Consider the following 26,211-nt stretch of genomic DNA (forward strand, 5'->3'; position numbering starts at 1 on the left):
TCTTTAATGAAGTGATTGTGTGCATTGTACCTGAAATTTTATGAAACATTCCATCACATAAAGAAGCTTTTGGCTTCACCGACACCATGAATTCCCCTTTTCCATTTTTCACGTGCGCCACTACCTGTAAATGGGAGCATGTCCAAACACAATGCTTTTAATCATCACGTGTACGGGGAACACACTTTATGTACAGAACTTTTTCTGTCTAGATTAAATTTGGGATATGTCCTGTTATGTTTAAGTCCCCAGAACAATCAAATGGAGTCCAACAGTAGCACACAGCATTTTATGTATAGTAAGTAAGAGATGAGGTTTTTTTAATCCAGACTCAGTTCAGCTAAGGCTTTGTTTTTCCCCAAACTAAACATTTTAGTTTTAGGGGTATCTAGCCAGACTAAAAATAACTAATGTGTGATCAGATCTCACCTCTCCTCTGAGCAAGTAGACACTGAGATGGTGGCCGGTCGCAGGCCTATATTGGCTCCTACTGGAATCACTGACATGTAGCAGGAGTCCGGTCAGACTCCGTGGACGAATATTAAACAGCAGCTCAAAGCTGGAGCCCACAACAAAGGAGTTGTCTGAAATACAGACAGCAGATACTATCATGGTTGTCATCACTGGCTTTATCTTGGATATCATAATTTAGACTGTGAAGTATGAAAAAATGAGGAGACAGCCATGAAATGAATATATCAATAAGACTCTTTCTTACGGATCTCATAGTTTCTTTAAAGAAACTGACGTGCAACTGATTTCTAGGAAGCGTCTTTGAAAGGACTGTCTAATTTGGTACTAAATATAGAGAAAATGCGAGACATTGTTCCTTAATTAATCAATTCCAATTAATATGTAGTGTGTAACTTAGGCACTGTTTATTCAGGGCAGGTAAGTTGAACATGCAAAAATATAGAATAGGACTTCCTGTGTGGTTGTACCTTACCAGCACACGGAACATTCAACAAAAATGCACAATAAATATTTCAAAATTACATTCATATTTACCTGAGTCAAATGAATCTCCTAAATGGAGTTTTCAAGAACATGTTGGGGATATTCATAACTGCTCATAACATCCCCAATTGTGCTCTCCTTTTTTTCTCACTCTCTCAAATCATTATAATTAGTATCACATTTTAATTGTACATAAAGAGATAGTCCTTTTCAGGATTGAGGGGAAAATATTAAGAAAGCGCTAAACCTGTAAAATAAGCCATTACTGAAATCACAACAATATTCCTGTGAGAAATCAATTTAAAATTCACATTCAATCACCTACATCCCTCTTCTTTGATAACTAGCACCTTTTCTGATATGTCTATACAGCTACATCTTTTTATTTCTAAGCATTTTGTGCCATTGACATGTTTATGAGGAGGAGAATTCTGTGGTTGCGGCTGCAATTCCTACCGGCAGAAGCTTATAGAGATCATTATGGTCATTAGAAATGCTTCTGTTGTATTACCAGATTGCTATCAGAGAGATATACTCACTGATAAGGACATGTGCTCCATTCCCTGAGAAATAAGCCCCTCTTTGTGTCTGTCCCTCGAAGCAGGGGCCAGCGCCATGGTTCATTGTTGGATTTGACATTGACGCTCCGTTCATTTTAAAATTGCGGATACACCCAGACACACTTTGTTTTGGAAGGGCCTTTGTCTAAAAGTTAAAAACAAAACAAAATGTAAAATATGCATATATATTTACATTACAATTTGTTAATGAATTGTTTGTGTGTGCTTACATGGATTTGTGGACCGACCCCTGAGTACGTTTCACATTACCTTCAGCTCTTTGTGGAGTGACTCTGGGGCACTGCCCAGGTACACAGGTGACACAAACTGCTGCATAGATGTCAACTCAGCATTTGTCAGCTGACCATCCTGGGCTCTGATACCATCAACGACCAGTCGAAATTTCTTCTTCTCCAAACTGAATATGACCTGCAGCCAACATATTCACTAAACACGTTAGGAATAAAAATGTATTTAGATTTGCTCTCTCATGTGAATTAAGCGATTCATGCTATCGTCTCAAAATGCATGCGATTAGGATATCAGTCCACTGACCGAGTGCCATTTTCCATCATTGTACTTTTCCCTGTTGAAGATCTCCTTCTGTTTGCCTACAGACAGTCTGATCCTGCCTTTGGATATGTATAAAGCTAGATGAGAGCGCCCTCCTCTTGTAGCAGCAAAGAACAACAGGCCCTCAGGAGCTCGAGTCCTGACATCTAGAGAAAAGTGGGGCCTTAAGGGGGATAAGGAAAGACATCATTTTTAGTGTTTGGGTGTGTTGGCTCTGAAGTAAGTGTTGCCTTGTTCTTTAATTGATAGACTCAGCCAAGCACACTTTTCATTTAGAAATAATCCACTGAAAGTTTCATGTTTGTGCATTTGCATTGTGAAATGGTTCAGCGAGGGAAAACAGGTTACTTACCTGGGCTGTAAGACCTGTAGTGGAAGGCTGTAGCTCAGACTGCTAGTAGGGCTGCCCACGCGATAAGCATGTTGAACCAGGGCTGGTAATGTACATGCTGATAGACTCTCATTTATAGCCTGCATCACACCATTCTAAAACAGCACAAACAAGAACAAAAGAGACACTCAGCATGAGGTATCACGTTGGCCCTCAAATCATTGCTTGCTCACACATCTTTGAAAAGTCTCCAAAGCGGTTCCACTCTGTCAATAAATAAAGTAGGAAGGGTAAAACAAGGTATCGTGGTAAGACAACAATCATAGTTAATGTATGTAAAATACTACTTACATAAATGTTTCACAAACTGACAGTGAAACAAAAGACCTAAGCTAAGTTTTAGCTAAGCGAAGTGTCTAGGTTTTTCCACCCACAGGTGAGAACACTGATATGTGTTGTTACATTAAATAAATGAATGCAAGGCTTCAACTAACAATAATTGTTCCATTCATCTGCCGATTATTTAATTTAATTTATTAATTAATTAATTGATTAATATTAATCGAGTAATCGTTTAGTCAATAAAACATTGAAAAACAGAGACAAATGCCCATCTAAGTTATTAATTTAAAGTGCTTGTTTTGTCCGTCCAACAGTCCAAACCCCAAATATATTCAGTTTACTATCATAGAGGACATAGAAAACCAGTAAACATTCTCAATTGCAAAGCTGGAAACTGTGAATATTTTTTTTTGAAGTTTAGCTTTTAAAATGCCTTAAACAATAAAAAAAAATTAAGATACATTTTCTGCTGCTCAACCACTCAGTTGTTCAAATAATGTTCTTATGCAGAGCAGAAATACAGTAGATGTCTCCCAAAGAGAGTTAACTATCAGCATGTAACCGTTTTGATAGCCATGTTTAATTTGGTAGTTATGATTTCATCACTCATGTAGTTAGTATTGATGATAACTGGAAGCTCGGTATGGATCTTGTAATTACAGGTACTAAATAATAAATGCGTTAGATGGTTTTGGTTACATTGAGAGTGTCATAGTAGAACAACCCCCAAAAACTTTGTATTGACTCAGAGGTGTGTTTTGACACAGGAATTTTGGGAATTTTGAACTGTGCTTGTTGTGCTGTTCAGTAAAGCATGCAGGAAATTACTTAATTTTATTTAGAATGATTTCAGTTTGGCATACACTCAGACTGACATTAAGAGGGATGAACTTGTAGTAGAGTCACAGAGATTATAAAACTGTAAATGGATTTAAAGACCTTATTAAAATGGCTCCTGTAATCCTGATATTATAGAAATAATGGATGAGGGCCGGCTTACACAAGATATTGCATAATGCAGTATGAGAACCCCATTAATCAATTTCACAGCACCTACTATATTTTGGCTTTTTGTTACTCCTTTGGTTATATTTTTCCTTTCTGATTGTTGCACTTGTATGAACTCATGCAGTAGCTGAGAGTTCATTATTCAGGCAATTTATTGTGGGTCAGAGGTTGTTGGAGAATAGATTGTGGTAGTGGTAACTCCAAATCAAAAAACATAGAGCTTAGTAAATTATAATGAGCATGCAAGGTATAGTGAGCTGAAGAAATTATATAATCATGCTTTTGAGAATGTAAAAAGATAGTGTGTCTGAACATACTAGGCCTCAACGTAATTTCATTGTGAGGCCTATTTTAGCTGTGCAATACCAACATTTCATGCTTCCACACTTCTCATTAGCTACTTAATGTATAGTTATGTAGATCAGTGTTTCTCAGCCTTAATGCTGGAATCCCTTTCGGAGTTTCAAGAGATGGAAGACTGATCAATTTAAATTTGGTTGTTAAGTCAAGTTTATTTGTGTAGCCCTGTATAATATACACACTCTCAAAGAGCTTTACTGGCCCACAACAGAAAGAGTTTCCATTTGACATGCATTTTAATTTCAAATAATTATATATTTGAAATGTATAATTTGTATCTCCCAATGTTATTAAAAGTAGAATACAAGTAAGTATGTAAGTAAAATAATATGCCATAATTACATTCACCTGAATTCTGTCAGGTAAAACAGGGTCATGGGCCAAATAATGTTGAGAAACTCAGATGCAGATCCTGCTGTGTATGTTGGATATCAACTTATAGTGAAGTTACTATCATTTTATAATCAGGCATGTTTGTGTTTGAGTGCTTCCATTTAGTGTGACAAAAGTGAGTTAGAGGGCACGTGCTTGTGAATGACTCTTAGAAATGACTGAGTTACATGAAAGAAAGAAAAGAGACATGACTTGATTTCAAGCTTGTTATTCACAAGTTTTTGTTTGTAATTACTGGACTTTTTCAAAAAATAGAATAGACAGAGATACAATACATTTAATACTTATTTTGATTATTTGGAATGTTCATGCAACTTTTTTATTTAAGTACACTGCAGATAAATGGGCGTGTGCATGAGCAGCAGAACATTGTGGTGAACACTGCCAGTTTTTCATGTCATTATATTCTTGTCAGCATCAGCAGGTCTTAGGGCTCCTCCTTCTTCATCTCTGGAAATAAGGCAGCAAAATATAATGTAAACAATGTCAACAGAGGATAAACACTGTGTGATTATTAATTCACCAGTAGTATTAAACAGTAGGTTCACAGTCCAAATTTAATAAAGTTACCAAAGAGAAAGGTGGGTATGAATTATTGCTAGTGAGTGAAATGAATCATTAACTCACCATGATTTACATGCTAGTTTTGACAGTTATACCTTCAAATAAAATGGATTGCTCTACTGGTTAAACAATAATGCCACTTAATTCAAGGAAAAGAGAACCAAGTTGATTTGCTTTGGGGGAAAAAATTCAATTATTTAATCCAAATGTCAGGCTTTTACACTTCTTTACAAAAACGATATTAGGAGGATTGCTAAAATAAGTAACTTAAGTGAATTATAGCATCTGGCAGCATGTAAGACAAACACTCACCTTCCTAGAGAAGCGGTCCAACATCAGTTCAGGAGGACTGTTAGCAGTACACATATCCAGCAAGACATCTCCAGAAGCCTGGAAGTTGCTGAAGTCCTCAGCTTTATACAGATTGTCTGGCCTGCAAACAGAAGAAATACAATATTAGCACTATAAATTAAAATAAATAGATATTTGGTGCACAAACAATTACTGTGTGACATTAATAATATAATAATAAAAGCTGTAAGTTGCATAAATCCTGAGGTATTTTAAAAGTATGTAGCTATGACATGCAAAGAGGGAGGGAGGAGAGAGTGAGGAAATATTACCGTCTTGTGTAGAGGTTGGAAACACAGCCTTTGAACTTCTCTCTTCCCAGGTAAAGGGAGCCACCCGTGTCAGGTGTGGAAGAGCTGCCACTCTGCTCCTGACCCACGTCTTCGTCATCAATAAGCAGCTTAACACTGTTCAGAAAAATCATCATGTTATTTTTTTCACAATAGCTTTAGATTCAAGCAGTAATTAAGTATTTGCCAGAGTTAGTTAATATTTGAATTATTTAAAAAAAATTATGATAATAATCGCACCAAACCACAGACTAGTTTCTTACCTTCCAGCTCTTTTGGTTACAGTCAAATAATGCCACTGGCCATCATGATATTGTTTGTTTGATTTCCAGATCTTGTTGTTGAAATTGAGAATCACATAGCCATTTTCTAATTGAACATCAATCCCATTAGCCTGGAAAACAAAATAAAAATTTTAATTCTACCTCACACAAATCCAATCTCAAAAGTCACAATTAAAGCATCAGATTTCAAAGCGAATGCAAGGACTGACCAGCTGTTTGTCCTGCAGAATGAGACCCTCATTCTCTGTGCTCTTGAATCCGACGGAGACAGTAACGTCAGCAGCCAGACTAAAGCCTTTGAGGTCAGCGGACAGGGAGCTCCCCAAGCTGAACTCTGCTTTACGAGTAACCTGGACAACAACATTGATATTATACATGAGTTAATTAGCTAACACATAAACGTGGCTTTGGGATGCAGAGAGGTTAACGTCCTACCAAGGATTCCTTTGGACAACCTTTGCTGATGCCCACTTGCTCAGTAACAGGTTTAAAGGCTTGATTCAGCTTCACATTCTTCAAACATCCTTTGAATGGTTGTATAGTGATGTTATCTCTACGAGGAAGAACAGAAAATCAAGTTATTCTCGATAAAGTGGGAAAAGGTTGACCACCAAACTCACAACACAAAATTGATAATTGATTAAATGTACCTTTCCCTCAAGTCTTGTGGGGCACCACCAATATAGAATTCTTTAAAGTCACTGTTGCTGTATGTAGCTTTTGCTGAGGCCACGTCTACTTGGGACATCCGGACTTTTATATCTCCCTTGCTCGTACTAATGATAAGGATTTCCGCCCAGTCGTCCTTCTAAAGAAAGGAGTAGCAAGATGTGGTTGAATGACTTATTTACAAATGTTATCTGGTTGAGTAATGGTACTTGTCAAGGAAGAACCAGAGTGATTGTAGAAAAAAAAAAGACTCTCACCGGGAATATTTTGCCGTTATTTGTAGCTGGTGCTTCGAGCAAATTACTACGTAGAAAAATTACACCCTTCTCCATCGTCACAGTAAAGTAATCGTTCTATGAAGAGGAAATAGATAAATAAAATGATTGTAAATTGTACATATAATTCTGCTAAATGGCATTCAAATGTAAGATTTATAAAGTAACCATATGAACAAACATTTACCTCGCTTCCGATGTAAAAGAGCAAACCGTTTTCTGAACGAGTAAAGACGGTAATAGTGACGATGAGGTTTGAAGATGGTTTATCTATAACCACTTTGCCATATCCAGTGCCTTCATAGTAGTCAGAATCCATTGGAGGTACATATCTGGATTGAGGAGAGGAAAAGTCAGAAAAAAATATTAAATAAAAATTCAGATTCTGGTTACAGAATCTCATCTTGCTCATCTTTATGTCACATCTTTGTGCAGCTCCCAAAGAGCGATGGGATGGAAATTTTTGGCCATTCATGGGGATAACATGAAAAACTGGGGTGGGGTGGAGTAGCAGTAGAGTCAGAAAATGTCATACTAGATGGTAATACAATACAACACACTACCTGTTTTGTTTTGGGGATTTTTGCTGCCGAAATAATGTCATTACAGAAAATCATAGAAGCATGTTGATAGTTTAAAAAAATAATAGGAGTTTGGTTACTTTCAACACTAATCATACTTGGACCTACCTCTTGCATGGTGTCTCCAAATTGATCTTCTCTGCCTTTTGGAAATTATATAGACTGACGACTTTGTCGTTAAAAGAGGAGAACTCAATGCAGCCCTTGTACATGGGGTATTTGAGAGAAGCTGGTGGCTGAGGAGAAGCAAAACAGAGAAAAGTATTACTAAAACTCATTCTAGTTCAAAATTATTGTAAAAAATAACTGTATTGCTATTCTTATTTCCTTGCCGCTTACAGTGAAGTTGGCAGGGTAACCTCCAACATAGAAGACTACATCACTGGGATTGAGTTCCAATAGGTTCTTGCTCTCCTCTCCTTGCTTGCTGCTCTCAATTGGGTCCTCGGGTGTGGTTGAGGTGATATCTTTGGTGAGAATCATCGTTGCATCTTGGTAAATTCTAATTTGTGAGAGGAAAAAAAATATCCATCTTTTCATCACATTTACATCATTCACATTCTTTACACATCTTGCTCTTTTCACTTTAAAATACAGACATGTATAGTAAAATGCCATAAATGTGCATTTATACTTTCTGTACAAAACAGAAAACAAGTTAATGACAACATAATTAAGCTGTCAGTTTACCTGCGCAGGTCCACTCTATCGAACTTGGCCGGCTCAGACGCAGACGTGGTGATGTAACCCGTTTTCATCTGGTATTCGACTCCATTGAGCTTGTACACGCCGTACAGCACATTCTCCCTCAGAAACATACCTATGTAGTTCTTAGAAGACTACAAGACACCGTTTGTTAATGCCTTGTGTACAGTCACAAGCTAAATCTTTATATCAAAATATTCATATGCATTTGGAGCAACTTACATCTCTGCTGCCAAGGTACAACACAAACATGTCTCCATCATCTATGGTCTGTCTGCGTCTGCGTCTTCCATCTCCCCTACCTGCAGGTCTCTGCAGCGAAAGAGACAGGGATGTGTAGGCCTTCAGATCCTCCAGATTCTTTGGTGGACGCAGCGCCACATGGCCATTACCTGTGAACTTCATCGGGATCACAATCTGGAGAAAAGACATACAAAAAGGGAAATTAGACCCATCGAGGAAAAATAGGAGACAAGTCGGTCTGATTTGGGCTTGGTTATGGATGGATTTACAGAGTGGGACCTCACCCTGTTAGCTGCGTCCCGGGCTTGTTCAATGAGCTCTTTGATCTTCTTAATGTTCTCAGATATGTTGCTAATGGGGGACAACTCCGAGGTCAGGTTCTCTACCTCTGAGATCTTATCATTCAGAGATGGGATGGTTTTCAACAAGTTCTTCACTGGAAGCATAAGGTAAGAGGGAGAAAACTAACTGTAAGTCGTAAAAAATGCAGCATCTTTAATCCTAAATGTTTAATATATAAGAACTGGTTATTCTGTACCATAAGGTACAAAAGTAGAATTTTCAAAATCTCACCTGACTGGTCCAAATCATCCAACACGCCGCTCAGGTTGGAGTTCCCAGGAGTGACACTGATCTGGTCAATTTCCTTTCTCATGGCATTCAGTTTGTCCATAGTGTCGCTTGCTGAGCCATTGGCTGCAGCTGCCTTCCTCTTGGCCTCATCAATCATATTACTTATATCATCTAATTTGGAGAAATTAACAATAAGGAGAGATGAAGAGGAAGTATGAACCCTGGCAACAGACTAAGGCACAATCAGTTAAAGAGTCATGCTGATCATATAATGTCATGACTTGTTCTACCTCTCTTGATGCCATTTAATTTGTTCTTGCATCAAGCAAGTCTTTCTGAAGAGCTTTCTTCTTCTTTTCAGCGTCCTCCAAGCGCTTCTTCACATCAGTAATGCTGTCTGTGGCGCCTGTTAAAGAAAAGCATGGATTAGTGACTGAGCTTTTGGGTCATTTTTTAAAACAACAGTTTAATAGTAGGGCTGAATACCTTGGAGGTCTTTCTGTGCCTGCATTGCATTCTGCATTAGGTCATCTCCAGTCTCTTTCAGGTCTTTTGCTCTTTGTGTCAGCTTCTGTTTTTTTACATTCTACAGGAAGAAAAAAACAACATTTGGTTAAAGTGAAACATTATTCCAAAAGTTTTGACATCATTCCAAGAACAGTGTGCAGTTACTTCACGCTTAAGGCATCAAGCCTGTGGCTTACGTTCAAGGCGTTGTCCGCTGCATCTTTGGCCTCATTAGCTGCAGCCTCGGCAGCATTAATTGCATCTGTGATGTTCTTGTAGGCATCAATAGCGTCTTTGGCACCACGCACCTCAGACAGTCCACTTGCATTCTTTACAGCACTGCAATTCAGGATAACAAGGGACACAAAACACACATCTTGAAAACAAAGCGGACTATCCTTTATTGGAAACAACAGACAATGTTCCACTTGTTAGACTTCAGGTACAATGAGATTGTGTGTCAATATTTTATGTACAAAAGACCTACTCCTCAAGTTCCCTTGCCAGCTTGTCAAGGTTCTTAGCATGTTCCTCTGCAGCCTCCACAATGTCCTTCTTGGCTGCTGCCTTGGTAATCTCATTCACCTTCGTGGTCAAGTCAGTCTTGGCACCATCCAGTTGTGCTGCCAGCTGTTCATAATCCTACAGAGGTGAATGACAGGCGATTGGGTACAAGCTATTCATAACAGCAGGAAATGCCATTTACCTCACCTCAGAGCACAGCGAGCAAAAAACACAGATCATTATCTGAGCAGACGGCATGTTAGGACCTGGCAGCTTGCTTGGGTGGTATCAGAGATGAGGCAGTTTTTTCAGCTAAAGTCTGTCTAAATGTGTTTGCTTATACTAAGAAGTGGCAAAATATAAGATATGTAAGCGTGTAGTTTTGAGTGCAGGGAACATTTGAGGAGCGCAGGGAACATTTGAGGAACATGCAGGCTACATTTTGTCAAGCATACCGTTTTACTGTCGGATAGCATTTTCACTAAATCCTCTGTTTTCTGCAGCTCATCTTCTGCCATGGCCATTTGGTCCTCAACAGTTTCCCGCTCATTTTTTAAGTCTTCAATACGTTTCTGTAGGGAGCACATGTGTCAATTTAGAGTACAACTGTCTAACAACTATGAATAGCAATACTAACATGCATGGCATTCTTTACTTTCATTTACATAATACCTTACTATAACTTTCATACAAAAATGTAATTAACACTTTTATCTTGTAAAGCATTGTATTCTACATCCCCAATCATCATTTATGTGCTGTTTTTTTAATAAAATAAATGCATAACCTTTTGTATACATATGATCCTCACTAGAATTTCTTTTCCTTACTAACCATTAACCAACAAGCCTGTGTGTGAGTTAATACCTGCAGATCTGCCAGTGCCTGTGCATTCAGTCCGTTCTGGGCGTTGGCTTTTTTCACAAAGTCCACCGCCTCCTTCAAAGCCTCGTCCAGTTCCTTCAGCTTGGCCTCGTAATCCTTCAGAAGGCCCCGAATCTTCTCTGCTGCAGCCTCATTCTGGTCACACTGCATACTTACATTAGCCTTGATGTAGTCTAGCACTAGAAAATTGAATAGAATAAGTGAATGGAAATGTTATTGACCAATCTGCAGTCTCCAATCAACATTATACAACCAGACCAATTCTTTAATCAAGCAATTCTGGAGGGGTTTGCTCCCCACACGCAAGATTCTAATGACTGACTGAAGTGTAGACTAGGTATCGTACGTTTCTCTGCATTGTCTCTTTCTTTCTCAGCAGCTGTCTTCTGAGGGGTGAAGTTCCTATTCTCCATCTCCTTCACCATGCGCTGAGCATCTTCTAGCATTTTAGCCAGGTTTTTATTGGGCACCGTATCACCTCTGGTGCCTGACTCCTTCAGTTGTTCCAGCAGAGCTTTACACACACACAAACAAAAACACACACACTCAGTGCCATTAAATATATTTTATTGGAGACTATTAAATTACCTATATATAATCTATATATGCAGATGAACCAAATATAAATTCAGAAAGAAAAAAGGAGTTTAAAAGAAATTTAAAAACAAGACATTAAGACAGAAAAGACAGAGCTGACAAAATTTTGGCTTTACCTTGGATTTTCTTGAGAAGGTTTTGAATCTCTGAGTGCAGATCTTTAGCCCTCTTGTGGGTTTTCCCAACATCTGCCACTGCTTTGTAAGCATCAGCAGCCCTCTTATCTGCCTAAATAAAAAACGCATACCAACAAATGACATTTACACACAATTTGCACAATTATTATTGCATGCTGATATTTTAAGAAATGCAAGGTCTCCAGCATACTACCTTGTCTTTGAGGGAGCTGATGTCATCTGAGAGAGTGATTGTGTCCTCTTCCAGCTGGGTGACTCTGGACCTTTGGGTGTTGATGGCGGAGTTGAATTTGTTGACAAGAATCTGCAAAAAAAGCACAGCAGCAGAAATGTAAATTAAGATGCATAAAGGCAGATGTTGTAAAGGGTGAACTGAAGCTTGAGGCTGATGGGGCCTGTTAAGATTGTACTGTGGGAATTATTCACGTGTGTCTCATGAATGCACAAAGGATGCACACTCATACAAAGTGGATGTAACACTGAGATTATGAGAGAATGAGAAATGACAAGTCAGTCGGACAAACATTGGCATCCAGTGGTGTGGTCCCTAACTCGAGTCGACACACCGGCTATGGGATAAAATTCACTGAGATTGCTTATCAGCAGGAATCTCAAATGTTTGAACAAGCACACCCATCCTGGACCATGCTGTTTGTGTGTATGTGTGAGTGTGTATGCACAGGAAGCGGTCAGCATTCATCCGGACTTGGCATCATTTCTTGACTTTTGTGTCTACAATGAATCTATTATTTTTTCAAATATCTGTGCCCTTCACCTTGTCTTCAACCCTATCTGTAGCCTTCAGAGTAAAGCTGATGATACACAGAGCAACTTTTAGAGCAATCGTGCAGGGCAACATTGTCGTCATTGGTAATGAGTAAAGATTACTACCGTAATCCCCTTCCCCCACCACTCCACCACCCGCTCTTCACCGCCGCTATCCGTTCAAAACATAGTCGGACTTGCCGCTAGCAAGATTGCCCAGCAACATTGCTCAAAAATTTGCCCCGTGTATCATCAGCTTTACAGTACACTGGCATGTTACCTTGGTGTCTGACACGGCCTTCTCCAGCTTCTTCAGCCTGTCCCGGGAGGATGCACTGGCACTGGCGTTGTCTAGCTGAGCTTTGATCCTTGCCAGCTCATTATCCAGCTTCTCCAGATCGTTTAGCAAAGTCTGGGCACAACTGTCGCACTCTGGAATACACAAGAGGACTGGATTAGCAAAGGAGCACACTCAATTTAGTCTAAACTGCATGTCACAGCATCAGACCTCAGTTGGTTTTGTTAATTCACCTTGGCAGTGCTCATCTGTGTTTGTGTCGCCCGGCTCCAGTGTGTTCTTGCAAACTGGAGGAAGAGTAAAAAAAGAACATTAAAATAAAATAGTTCACGAGGTATAGGAATTTATAAACAGTATGTAAATTGAACTACAATTTAGCAGAATTCATGCACTATCTCAAAATGCAATCTAACCTCCAGTCGTGGGATCACAGTTGTTACCATTGCCATTGCAATTACAGGGCCGACAACTTCCTCCTGATATTAGTGGATGACCATAGTAACCAGGAGCACACCTAATGGAAAGAGAAATAAGTAAGACAGAATAAGTGGCAAAATAGAAATAAGCCTACGGTATTACAAATTGCACAGTTTCTGCACAGTATTTCAACATCATTAATTGGCCTGTTAATCTTATTTGTCCATACAGTCACTCACCTCTCACACCTGTCTCCAGTGTAGCCTGCTCTGCATATACACTGGAAGTCTCCAAACACCTCTCGGCAACCTATTGCAAAACTGCAGATCGACAGAGAGATCATGATTTCATTCTCACTCAATACACATTTCAATTTAATTATAGTACAGCTGTTTAGTTTTTTTTTCTTCACCCACCTGTTTGTGAGCACGCTGAATGGGCACGGGCAAACTTTGCATGTCCTCTGAGCCGTTCCCATAGTAACCTTCTTTGCAGCGTTCACATCTGTCCCCAGCTGTGTTGTACTGACAGTTCTGAAAATGACATAATCTATTCATTAAACCGGAGGTTTTGAAAGTGTGTGTGTGTGTGTGTGTGGGGGGGGGGGTATAACATTAGTTATTACATTAATCAAAAGGACATCATATAGAACAGCCTCAGTGTGTAGAATTTTACTGCTTTTCCTACTTTCCTGTCCCTACTTAGGACAGACCTTTGTTATCTATTTGGTGTAGTCTGAAGTTGCGTTAAACACCAATTTTAGGCTCTTTTGGCTCAATTGTTCAGTGTCTATGTTATCAAATCACTCAATCATGATCCCATAGGCATCCACAAACTGAGCAAAACTAAGCAAGTAAACTAACGGGGTGTGAGGAGGCACCTATTTCCAAGCTTTGTCTTAAGGGAAGCCCACTGTCTCAGACTTGGAAAACCGCTGCTTTAAACCACTTGCAAACTAAATGTGAGGAATGAAAGTTGTGAAGAAGCATAAAACCAGACAATGTGAAAAAATCAACACTCAAGTACTAGTGTGGCCTGCAGCAAGCCTTCTACGGACATGCCGTACCAACTCAACCAGACATCATGTCTCTTTTATTACACTGAAGCAGGACATCTGGGGGCCAAGAGAAAAGACATTTCCCTGCCAATCAGTCAAAAAGTTTGTTTGATGCACTCAGCGCTGAGTTACAATTTACGCTGAAATTTGTGTCCATTTGGCTTTGAGCCGCTAGGGTGTGGATCCATGTTTACGTTGCACACACAGGCCCAGTCTTGCGTAAAGGCTCATCCTCCCATCACGGAGAGTAATGAACTAGAGGGGCTCCGTAACAGGAAATCAGGAAGCCATATCAAATAATGATTCTGGAGTGGTGATGAACACAAAGCTATTGGTCCTCAGATGATGGTCAGAGGTCTAGACTGACTAAACTGTGGCTCACACTGGAGTCAGCTGGGCTGAAGTAACCACTTTTTGTTTTTATGTGTGGGTGGATGTCTACTGTGTACCTGTAGTCATGAAGCCATTATAAAGGTTAAGGGTTGAGTGTGTTCCTTACCAGGCACCTCCCTGTCCTTTCTTCACACTCATCAGACAGACCGTTGCACTCACAGGGCACACAGCGGCCCAGGTAAGGCCCACTGCCATCTCTGTAGTAACCAGGAGCACATTTCTGTAAAAAAAATAAAAAATAAATAAAGACATGAAATTACTGCTTACAAGTATAACTCATATAACCAGGCATACCACTGTTTCAAAAGAAACTTTATGTTATTAGAACAATTATGACACTAGGAGTAGGCAATCTACTAAAATCTGCTATCATGTTATTTTTATATCACAATATTAATATATATCATGATATGAAATGAAATTATCAGTATGAAATTAGTATATTATCTGGAAATTTTATTGAAAAACATTTCATAGATTAAATAACCAGACAGGAGTGTCTGTTGGAAAATCCAGTGGGTTAAATACCAAAATGAACAAAGGTCGCTCATCACAATGATGTAAAAACTCAGTAAACAATTGGTAAAAAGCAGTCCTGTTCAATGATTTGCAACATTAACTGTAACTACAATTAATAAGAATGTTAATATCGTAAGTCTCTAACTGCTGACACATTATATCTATAATACATCATAATATTGCCCAACCTTGAATGATATCATGTAAAAAGAAAAATCACAATATTGCTGCAGTTTAGCAGACACTAAAACTGTAAACATGACATTCCTTTTATTTTATGTTTAATCTGTTTTACATAGCAGAGATTCAGACAGAGCTACTCTCCCAGATAGCACTGCTTGTTGTGTCATAGAGCAAGAGAATTTGCAGAGCACACAACAGTGAACTTGACCTGGATTAAGCGCCATTAACAATTAACAGCAATGAGCCAAAACATGCCCTTTGCTTTCAGAGATAACAGTCTCCAGCAATCCACACCTGAGACGTTGAGAAGTGTAACCTACAGCTAGGGTAAAACAACATCCCTTCAACAACAAGATACATCACGTCTTCACAGATTTTTACCTGAATCTGAGAACTGGCACTGTCATTAACAGAGGGATAGTGAACTGCCTGTCCTCTGTCATATACCGAGGGGTAGCGTACCACCTGGGTACCTTCGTCATTCACTGATGGATACTCTATCCGCTGAGTTCCCTGAGTCCATCTGTCATGATGCCTGGTGTAGCGGGGTCGCTCCCCTCTTTCGTAGGGCCTGTGGCCAGCGCAGCAAAGTCCAATCAAAGTCCAGCATAGCAGGGTCTGAAACAAACCCCCCGTACACCGCCGTCTATCCATACGCGTATCGGACATTCCTAGCGTTTAGTCTGTGTGAAATAACACTCCACTCTCCCCTGCCTCAGCCTCTTAAACACAAATACAAAGAGGACACGCCCCATCTCCTACCTGAGTCAGTCTTGCAGATGAGCATGAGTATGTGCAGGCGAACAAGCACACACATTGCAAGTGTGTACATGCATTCTCTCTCACCTTTTCTGCCTCTCTCGCACACACACACACACACACACACACACACACACACACACACATACACAGAATTGCTTGAGACATATTCAGACAGTAAAATGTGGGTGCGTGCACGAGCATGCACACACACTATTGTAAATGCAGCTGTGTTTAATTTAAGCTGCAGGGTTGTGGTGATAAAGCAAATAAAACACTCAACAGTGTCTTAATATTCTGTAATATTGTGTGTGTGTGTGTGTGTGTGTGTGTGTTTATAACGTTTGTGCAAGGGTATGTGACTGAGAGGAAAGTGAGACATCCTCAGACAACAAACTCACACCTGAATCACACTCCTCAAACACACAAGCAGACAAAACTAGGTGTGCCGGGTGTATTTAGAGACACATACACAAACTGTAGGTGCACTCAGGAGAACATACTCAGGTTTATGAGTAACAGTGTGTTGCCAAGTACCACACCCCACGTGTCAAGGCGAGGCACCTTGTCATACCGCCTCTGGGCACGTATAATCAGACGATGGCTCACGCACACACAGGTAGGGAACCACGTCTGTGGCACTCCCACAAAGACGGAAGTTTTCTTACTGTTTCTCTCCACTAATAAATGCTCCTGGTTACGTAAAAAACTCCTTTTTAGTTAGTGGTTGCTCTATTCTCATTTTTAATTTAAATTTAACTTTAACTGTTGCAACTACGTGTATACAAATCAGATTTGAGAAGCACAAACACACTCAGTCAAGTCAGCACCATTCCCAAGATAAAAGGAATTCAAGCTTTGAAAAACCCTTAGCAACCACATCATGGTTGTTTGTACTATGTTTCTGTAAGCTGTAGCCATGCCAGTGATTATAGCTGTACAATCACTAATATTATGTCTGCGTGATTGTGCATCATATCCCAGCCTGGGGCTACACAATTTGTCTGCGCAGCTCTCCGACTGGTATTTTCCAGTACATTCCACCCAAGGCTCCTCAGATGACGATTTTTTCCTCTAGGAACAAGGGTGAGGTACTTGGTCGTGGCATGTCAGGACACGCTAAAAATATGAGTCCGAGGTCCGGGTCCTCAAAAATGACAAGATGCCCTGTTACTTGTTATCTCCACTGCTTCTCAGATCTGACAAAATGATCCTGATTAGTCCAACCTGTCGCCATATTTTTCTAGTTTGTCTATACACCTATGTGGATGTACTTTTTTCAGTATGTCAATGAGGCCGGATTCCTTCCAAGTTTTTGTCCACACCCAAGACAGGATAAATTTACATGCAAAGCTTTTAATGAAGCTACACTTATTTGTTTTAAATATGAGCTTATTTTTTCATGTGTGTTGTGTTCTTAACCAAGTTTGATACAGACTATTATTTGATGATAAAAATGCACACTGGTTATAGTGAATAATCATAGAATCTTGTAACATTTATCAACACGCCTTTACACCTTCTTTTCATTCAAGTAAAAATAAAGACTAGCAGTATTGAGAGATATCTGATGGCCTTTAAACTCACCTCACAGGATTCTCCGGTGTACTGAGGGGGGCAGGAACAATCTTCCACAGTGTTTCCAGGACCACCAGTCCCTGTGCTAGTCGTCCCCTCCAGGCCCACCTCCCCTAAGCTGAGTCGCTGGGTCTGAGTAAAATACAAGGCTCGGATCCTCAAGCCAACCAAACTGGCTAGGACCATCATTAGTTCCTCTCTGGAGACAGGCCTGTTTGTGACAGCATGGCGCCAGTTTCCCTGCAGACAACATATCGGTTATTTTGTGACTAATAAGAAATCTTTACAGGCCATATTCAAAAGTCATATTTCATTAGATTTGATATGATCTAAAACAAGAGATGTACATAACACTTAGATGCAGGACAAGACTTGGTAGGAATATTTATGGTTCTCTGAGGCTGAATCCTAATGGTCATGGTGACCTGACCTCTCCTCTAGCATCATAATCAGGATAACAATTCACTTATAGCTGCTGTTATCAGCTGGTTCTGAACCAGCAGCTCAGAGCTTCAGTACGAATATTAGAGGTGTAAACACCAACACACTGCCGGAGCACCAACATTCATTGGGCAAGGCAAGTTTATTTGTATAGCACATTTCAACAACAAGGTAATTCAAAGTGCTTGGGGCAGAATCAGCAATAGGATGGCTAGCTGCACGACTAACTGAGTATCTAGCAGCAGCTGCTGATAGCAGCAGTTAGCAGCTAAATTAAGTGGTAAATCACCAAAGTGGGGGCTTAGCAGCCGGAGTACATCAGAGGCAAAACCAGACATTATTTTCTCAATCAAATCTGATCCAGTGTTTCACACCCTTTTCATCAAAACCACTGAATAAAGTTGTAAAGTTGTGTAGCAGTAATCAGTGAGGCCTAGTCTCTCATAGCAGGCCTTGATTATGCACTGTGCAGCTAGACCCCACCCCTCTGCTGTGCTCTGGGAAGTTGGCCAATCAGAAGGAAGTGTGCTTTCAGGGAGGGGCTTCAGAGACAGAAGCTAAAACGCAGTGTTCCGACAGAGGGTGAAAACAGGTGCTGAAGCAGTGTGCAAGTATGAACCTGAAAATTAGTATTCTATGGCACCTTTAAAAACACATTTACACACCCCAGAAGATTAACTGCTTTTAGAAATTCAAAGAATTTTGGATGACATCATAACTTCCAACACTTTCACATCATGGGTTTACTTTGAAATCACAACCTGGTGGTGCTATCGAATCTGGTCAGTTAGAAGAACTGGTGTGTACTTTACCTCCAAGAGCTGGACTCTGCCCTGATACAGCCTGTCTGGAAATGGGACTTGTGAAGCCATGTGGATCAGGGTCATATTCCGACCCTAGGAGGAAATAATGAGATGGATAAATAAGCTGTTTAAAAAAGTGAAAGGTCTAAGAGCGAAGAAAGAAGTTGTACTACGCACATTCAGCACAACATCAGGTGTTCTGTCCATGAGAGTCATCCCCTCACTGGGAATACCAAAGGATTTGGACTGGTAGGTGAGGAAACCACCATAAGATGAAACCTAAGAGAAAGAGATATCCCAAATATCTGTCAGCTTCTCTTAAAGGACTGCAGAGACCACTGGAATACAGAAATTATCTTAAAGAAGAATGTGGGTCTAGGAAGTAATAGATGAGGTCATGATTTCTATCAGTTATGATAGCAATTCAGCTAGCAATCTAATTACTGAGATTTTAGGGATACTGTGACATTTCTAAAATTGAGTTATAAGTTAAGTGAAAGTGAAAGAAGATAGAGCAAAAAAAGTATAAAACAGTTCAACTGAATTATCGGAATTTGAAAGTGAAAACACACCTGAAAGGTGTGACAGGAAGTTGAAGTGAAATGTCCATTACAATCTACAACTGCACTGAAAAACTGGGCCCACATGCCACAATGGTAAGTGAAGTAGGAAGTCAAAACTGAGAGAAAGTTGCTAGAATTTTAACTTTAATATTATTTTTACGTTTCCAGATGAGTGAGCTATTAAAGCTATTAAAATTAGAATATTCTTTCAATATTGCCTTTTATTTTGGCTTGATTCAATAAAATAACTATAAAATTGAAATATTGTATCTGTTTTTATGTCCAAGACTCACCCTGTCTCCCAGGTACGACCATGGTGCCACCCAGTGTAGAGTTTGAACTGTAGGAGGAAGCTCCTGGATGTCTGCCACCACCGTGTTACTGGCAGTGTTCAGCACAGAGGGAACATGCTCCTGGTCGGGGCTTTCCAAACGCCAGACCCGCATCTCAACAAACTAATAACAGAAGTATTTGGAGGTTAAAGAAAAAATCCATCCTAAAACTGTACTGTATTCACATTTGAAGTGACTGACTCTATGGGCTTATAATGTACATATATACACACATAATATTACAAACAAATTAGTTTTACTTGAAAACAGAGGTTACTGAATCAAAGGATATACCCAGATCCTTTGTTTTCCTGAACATCATGTTCAGCTTTAATCAAACAGAGGACGTTGTTCAGCCATCCCACAGTCTCATATGAAAACAAAGAGTGACCGTGCCTTTTCAGTGGTGGCCCCGAGAATAATCTACCCCTGATTATTAGATCATCCCCCACCATCCACACTTTTAAGTCTCGACTTAAAACACATTTTTATTCTTTGGCGTTTGAGTCTGTTTAGGGGCACCTGTGCTTGTGTCTTTATTTATCTATTTTGTATCTAACTGCGTTGTTTTGCTGTATGCCATTAATTGTCTGGCCTGTTTTATTTTCTCTGTTTTTTTTTAATTATTACGTCTTTTTCTGCATAACTTGTCCAGCACTTTGGTCAACTCTGGCTGTTTTTAAATGTGCTTTATAAATAAACTTGACTTGACTTGACTAGACCACATAACTGCTATCAGCCAGAAAGCTTTGCAGGCATAACTTTTTCAAAAGGCATTCATAGACATGCAGGGGCACAAAAAACAAACACACCTTCCCCCTGCGTTTGCTGGAGCTCTGACACTGGTCAGTCGCTCCGAAGCAGAAGCAGCTGGTACAGCCGTGAGGGCTGGATGGGTCAAAATAGAAGGAACCTTCCCGACAGGTATCACACTTGATGCCAGCAACATTTCTCTACAAACACGCAAGCAACAACAGAGAGAAAGTCAGAGCAAGGAAATACAAAAAAAAAAAATGAATAAGAGAAAGTTTTTAAAATCTGCAATTTGATGAAATTATCTCACCTTGCAGAGACACCTCCCTGTGTCTGGGTGGCACACGCCAGGTGTGACACCACCTTGGTTACAGTCACAAGGTATACAGTCAGGGAAGCGATAATAACCTGCAGCACAGCGGTCACACTGCCGGCCCCCAATCCTAGGCTTACAACTACATAAAAATTAACAGACACATTATCTTTAGTAATAGTATTGATGCGTCATATGTGGTTCATACATTTATAAAGTCAGATATTAGAAAAAGGAAGGAACAAACTACATTCATGCATACAACTGAAATTAATATATTTTTGTAAATAAGGAAATACAGTATAATCATATTTTATGCATTACTGTACAGCAGTGGTTCTCAAACTTTTTCGCATCAAGAACCCCTAAACTGACACAAATTAGACCACGGACACCTATATGATAAGATTTTTTCATCTGATAGGGTTTTTGCTTTTATTTATTTTATTAAAGAAAGTTTATGAAACCAATGACCAAAGCAGTCATACATCCGGTCATTGCGTTAGTTATGGATGGAATGATATTGAAAATAAATTATTCCTCTTTTTGCTGGGGACTTCTGGAACCTTCTCAAGGACCCCTGGGGATCCCCAGACCCCACTTTGAGAACCACTGCTGTACAGTATGAAGCTTTATGCTGCTGTTCGTACATGCATCGTTTTAACAGAGATAACAACTGAGTGGGGAAGCTGATTTTGAGACTGTAAAATTGCACGACAGAAAAGACAACCTACAGTGGGTACGGAAAGTATTCAGACCCCTTTAAATTTTTCACTCTTTGTTTCATTGCAGCCATTTTCCAAAAATCAAAAAAGTTCATTTTATTTCTCAGTAATGTACACTCAGCACCCCATCTTGACAGAAAAAAACAGAAATGTAGAAATTTTTGCAAATTTATTAAAAAGAAAACTGAAATATCACATGGTCATAAGTATTCAGACCCTTTGCCGTGACACTCATATTTAACTCAGGTGCTGTCTATTTCTTCTGATCATCCTTGAGATGGTTCTACGCCTTCATTTGAGTCCAGCTGTGTTTGATTATACTGATTGGACTTGATTAGGAAAGCCACACACCTGTCTATATAAGACCTTACAGCTCACAGTGCATGTCAGAGCAAATGAGAATCATGAGGTCAAAGGAACTGCCTGAAGAGCTCAGAGACAGAATTGTGGCAAGGCACAGATCTGGCCAAGATTACAAAAAAATTTCTGCTGCACTTAAGGTTCCTAAGAGCACAGTGGCCTCCATAATCCTCATATGGAAGACGTTTGGGACGACCAGAACCCTTCCTAGAGCTGGCCGTCCGGCCAAACTGAGCTATCGGGGGAGAAGAGCCTTGGTGAGAGAGCTAAAGAAGAACCCAAAGGTCACTGTGGCTGAGCTCCAGAGATGCAGTCGGGAGATGGGAGAAAGTTGTAGTAAGTCAACCATCACTGCAGCAATCCACCAGTCGGGCTTTATGGCAGAGTGGCCCGACGGAAGACTCTCCTCAGTGCAAGACACATGAAAGCCCGCATGGAGTTTGCTAAAAAACACCTGAAGGACTCCAAGATGGTGATAAATAAGATCCTCTGGTCTGATGAGACCAAGATAGAACTTTTTGGCCTTAATTCTAAGCGGTATGTGTGGAGAAAACCAGGCACTGCTCATCACCTGTCCAATACAGTCTCTACAGTGAAGCATGGTGGTGGCAGCATCATGCTGTGGGGGTGTTTTTCAGCTGCAGGGACAGGACGACTGGTTGCAATCGAGGGAAAGATGAATGCGGCCAAGTACAGGGATATCCTGGACGAAAACCTTTTCCAGAGTGCTCTGGACCTCAGACTGGGCCGAAGGTTTACCTTCCAACAAGACAATGACCCTAAGCACACCGCTAAAATAACGAAGGAGTGGCTTCACAACAACTCCGTGGCTGTTCTTGAATGGCCCAGCCAGAGCCCTGACTTAAACCCAATTGAGCATCTCTGGAGAGACCTGAAAATGGCTGTCCACCAACGTTTACCATCCAACCTGACAGAACTGGAGAGGATCTGCAAGGAGGAATGGCAGAGGATACCCAAATCCAGATGTGAAAAACTTGTTGCATCTTTCCAAAAACGACTCATGGCTGTATTAGATCAAAAGGGTGCTTCTACTAAATACTGAGCAAAGGGTCTGAATACTTATGACCATGTGATATTTCAGTTTTCTTTTTTAATAAATTTGCAAAAATTTCTACATTTCAGTTTTTTTCTGTCAAGATGGGGTGCTGAGTGTACATTACTGAGAAATAAAATGAACTTTTTTGATTTTTGGAAAATGGCTGCAATGAAACAAAGAGTGAAAAATTTAAAGGGGTCTGAATACTTTCCGTACCCACTGTATATATCAACATGACTGGACTGCGAACTAGTCCCTTCATTAATCACTTTAAGTGGTTTGGTGTCATGTTTCACTTTCACTGTTAGGGGCCGTAGGCCTCACATTCCACCCCTTTTTCATCACTCAAAAATGTGTGCATGAAAAAGAAGATGTATTGGAGAGGGACAACCATTATATGGGCTACTGTTTAATCTCATACACCATCATACAATCATATAAGAATTAAGAATAATATACAATAATACATCTGATCTGAGTGACTTTAATCATAAAGTGACACACAACTGTACATTTATAGTTAATTAACAAATATTATTAAATAACTGTAAATAACTGTATTACTGAGTTTTATAGATATGGATATGGATTAAGCAACCAGATTTTCTTTTTTTAAGTATTGTTCTTCCAAGGTGCAAAATATTCTTACTAGCTGATCTTTATACCCTTTAGAATTTTTTTTTTAATAATGTCCTCTCTTGTTTAATCTGTATTTTATGTTTGAATGAGTTACTTTTATTTTCATTTTAATAACATTTAGCTTTCAGTCTGGCAATACATGTTTTTACATTCCTGTTTGTATAATACACAGGAAACAAAAAATTACAAACATTTAGATACCTCCAGCCTTAATACACGCACAGCCTTGTAAGGAGTAGGTTTCCACCTACCTGCACTGTCCGGTAGTGCGGTCACAGTCCAGCCCTGCGTTTGCTCTGATGCCATTTGGAGAGCATTCACAGCCCTCGCAGCCCAGCAAAGGGTGATAGCTGAAAGTCTGACTCTGACACACATCACAGGTTGGTTTGACGGTCTGAGGAGGGCAGATACATCGTCCTGTCACCTCGTCACAGAGTCGTCGGCCACACTCACACGCTGCACAGAGGAGAGAGGGGATTTCATTTGTTGACTATTGATTTCAAATGCATTTCAAATGAACTAGAGGTTAGAGAGCAGAAAGCTCTCACACCTTTAACCGGCTGTTGAAGTCAGAAGTAACCATTTACTCACGCCTGCAGTAGGGGAAACCGTAGTATCCAGTGGCACACTTTGTGCATTGTCGACCGATGACATGCTGCCTACAGGGACACTGTCCTCCAGTCGGATCGCAAGTGGTCCCTGTAGAGCCGGACTTGTCACAGTTGCAAGGCAGAGCTCCATCATTATAGGCTGCTACAAGTGAGCGTGCAGAGTCTCGGCAGAACTGGGAAGAAGTTCTCGGGCTGAGGGGGCAGAAACATTTATGTTTTTTTTAATATGGATGTGGTACAGTACTCCATTAACACAGCTAGAGGGCACCATTTCCAAATAAAAACAAAACTCAAACATAATATCACAGATTACAAGAGAGAAGAGCTGAAACAACTGATTAAATGTTTAAAGTACCATTTCAAATAGATTTGAGTCCAGCGCATTTCACAGACATGGTGGATACCTACTCAATAAAGAAACCTTCTCCTCTACATTGGTGAATGAAATCTGCAGATTTATCCAGCAGCTTCTCTTTCAGGAGATCTGGGGTATAACTGCTATCTGGAACCAGCAAAATATAATCCTATACAAAGGATACAAAGTATAACACGATTAAACAGATTTGTCAGTGTGATGCATATCGTGATAAACAGATAAGCTGAGGATTTGAAGTGTTTTAGCCATTTTTCTGTGTAGTTATATCTAAAGAAGGAACAGTGAAGCAGGTGAACAACAGGCAAGAAAAGCCCCTGCCTTACATTGGTTGGAAGCTCAGCTTTTATAAAGCTGTGTGGGGCTGCCAGGTAGAATACAGTCCCCTCATTGTTGTTGTTGGGGATAGGGCTAACACAAGGAGAGAGGAACTCAGCATGCCAAGTACTCAACATGAACAACTCAAGTGCAAAAAAGCAGACTCCTCAAACCTGAAGACTTTGCACAGGTATATCTTATTAATTTCTTGGATTTTCCCAACCATATTTCTATCATTTACTTTTCTTTTAATCTAGTGGGTGAACTTATCACATAAACCACTGACCAGAATAAGTGTCTTCCTAGGTGGCACGACCACAGAGATGGTGGGCAGCTGCCAAGAATTCTGGTCAAAGTCAAGGGCAATGCGGCCATCAGCGATCACAACTTCCCGGCAGCCTGAGACCGCAGGGCAGAAGGATGCATTTATTGAATCTGCAAGAGAAGAGGAGAGCCAAAGTTAAGTAGAGAAAGAGGAAGAAACCCTAGCATGCTGCACAATAATCCATCTCTCCTTTAAAGCCATTTAAGGAAGTGTGTCCAAGGCCTTTGATCATCCTGTCATGAGCCCAGGGACTTAATCTGCTCTTAAGGAGGAATAACTTTCCCAGTCACTGCCCGAGTAACCAACATATATAGAGCTAATATCCAATGGGAGCCAATAGATCCCTTAATTTCATTTCATTAGACAGGAGAAAGCCAACCACTTCCTTCAAATCACTCACCCTTCCACTCACGCCCAGCATCCACACGGACCTCCACCGGGAAGGAGGTATGCTCAGGCTGGTGATAATGGACAACAACCACGTACCTGCCCGGGAGGGGCACCCTGGGAGTGAAATTGATCTCTGTCTGGAAAAAAAATGAGGAGGAATGTTAAGCGTCAAACAGTCGTGATCAATTAAAGTCAGGGCAGACGGCACTCATTGAATGTCTCCAACTCCCAGCAGCAGGGTGAAGTCCAGAAAAGCTCAAATTATTCAACAAGGTTAGGAAAGGCAATACATGGTTTTTACCTGAGGGAATTTAAGCAGTATCCCATCACTCTGAGGCTCACGGACAGGGAACACCCCGGTCTGTCGTCTCTGTCTCCAATCCTCATTCTCTCGTCCTTGGGGAGAAACAGCTGGTGTTGAAGATAGCTGTCCATCACGGGCAGCATACAAAATCCAGGCTGAGGTTGGCTTGTCGAATTGCCTCAGAGAGCAGTGCCGACTGGAAACATTAAACAGCAACAAGATGTTGTTACTTAAGGCCTGTTGATA

At 40.3% G+C, this 26,211-nt stretch overlaps 1 protein-coding gene across 1 annotated transcript in view; it reads right to left on the reverse strand.

Moving 5' to 3' along the window:
* LOC119902074 (laminin subunit alpha-3-like) overlaps positions 1-26,211 on the reverse strand; it is a 61,722-nt gene that overhangs the window by 2,087 nt on the left and 33,424 nt on the right. Inside the window, 49 exon segments of the mRNA XM_038717978.1 lie at positions 31-124; positions 430-584; positions 1,497-1,662; positions 1,788-1,946; positions 2,073-2,253; positions 2,443-2,576; positions 5,401-5,521; positions 5,712-5,846; positions 5,993-6,123; positions 6,223-6,363; positions 6,449-6,566; positions 6,664-6,821; positions 6,940-7,035; positions 7,145-7,289; positions 7,647-7,774; positions 7,878-8,040; positions 8,229-8,377; positions 8,466-8,660; positions 8,771-8,922; positions 9,060-9,230; positions 9,350-9,370; positions 9,373-9,465; positions 9,546-9,645; positions 9,764-9,905; positions 10,054-10,208; positions 10,526-10,642; positions 10,938-11,134; positions 11,302-11,469; positions 11,669-11,780; positions 11,883-11,993; positions 12,735-12,886; positions 12,986-13,039; positions 13,166-13,266; positions 13,409-13,489; positions 13,586-13,639; positions 13,641-13,702; positions 14,726-14,839; positions 17,668-17,898; positions 18,912-18,995; positions 19,080-19,181; positions 19,759-19,920; positions 20,610-20,750; positions 20,861-21,005; positions 23,896-24,100; positions 24,236-24,447; positions 24,664-24,779; positions 25,233-25,381; positions 25,672-25,798; positions 25,963-26,161. Coding sequence (XP_038573906.1) covers positions 31-124; positions 430-584; positions 1,497-1,662; positions 1,788-1,946; positions 2,073-2,253; positions 2,443-2,576; positions 5,401-5,521; positions 5,712-5,846; positions 5,993-6,123; positions 6,223-6,363; positions 6,449-6,566; positions 6,664-6,821; positions 6,940-7,035; positions 7,145-7,289; positions 7,647-7,774; positions 7,878-8,040; positions 8,229-8,377; positions 8,466-8,660; positions 8,771-8,922; positions 9,060-9,230; positions 9,350-9,370; positions 9,373-9,465; positions 9,546-9,645; positions 9,764-9,905; positions 10,054-10,208; positions 10,526-10,642; positions 10,938-11,134; positions 11,302-11,469; positions 11,669-11,780; positions 11,883-11,993; positions 12,735-12,886; positions 12,986-13,039; positions 13,166-13,266; positions 13,409-13,489; positions 13,586-13,639; positions 13,641-13,702; positions 14,726-14,839; positions 17,668-17,898; positions 18,912-18,995; positions 19,080-19,181; positions 19,759-19,920; positions 20,610-20,750; positions 20,861-21,005; positions 23,896-24,100; positions 24,236-24,447; positions 24,664-24,779; positions 25,233-25,381; positions 25,672-25,798; positions 25,963-26,161 — 6,599 coding nt within the window.

Source organism: Micropterus salmoides, unplaced genomic scaffold (genome assembly GCF_014851395.1).
Source record: "Micropterus salmoides isolate LMB-PRFRI ecotype aquatic unplaced genomic scaffold, ASM1485139v1 Ms_hic_scaffold_14, whole genome shotgun sequence".
Classification (NCBI taxonomy): Eukaryota; Metazoa; Chordata; class Actinopteri; order Centrarchiformes; family Centrarchidae; genus Micropterus; species Micropterus salmoides.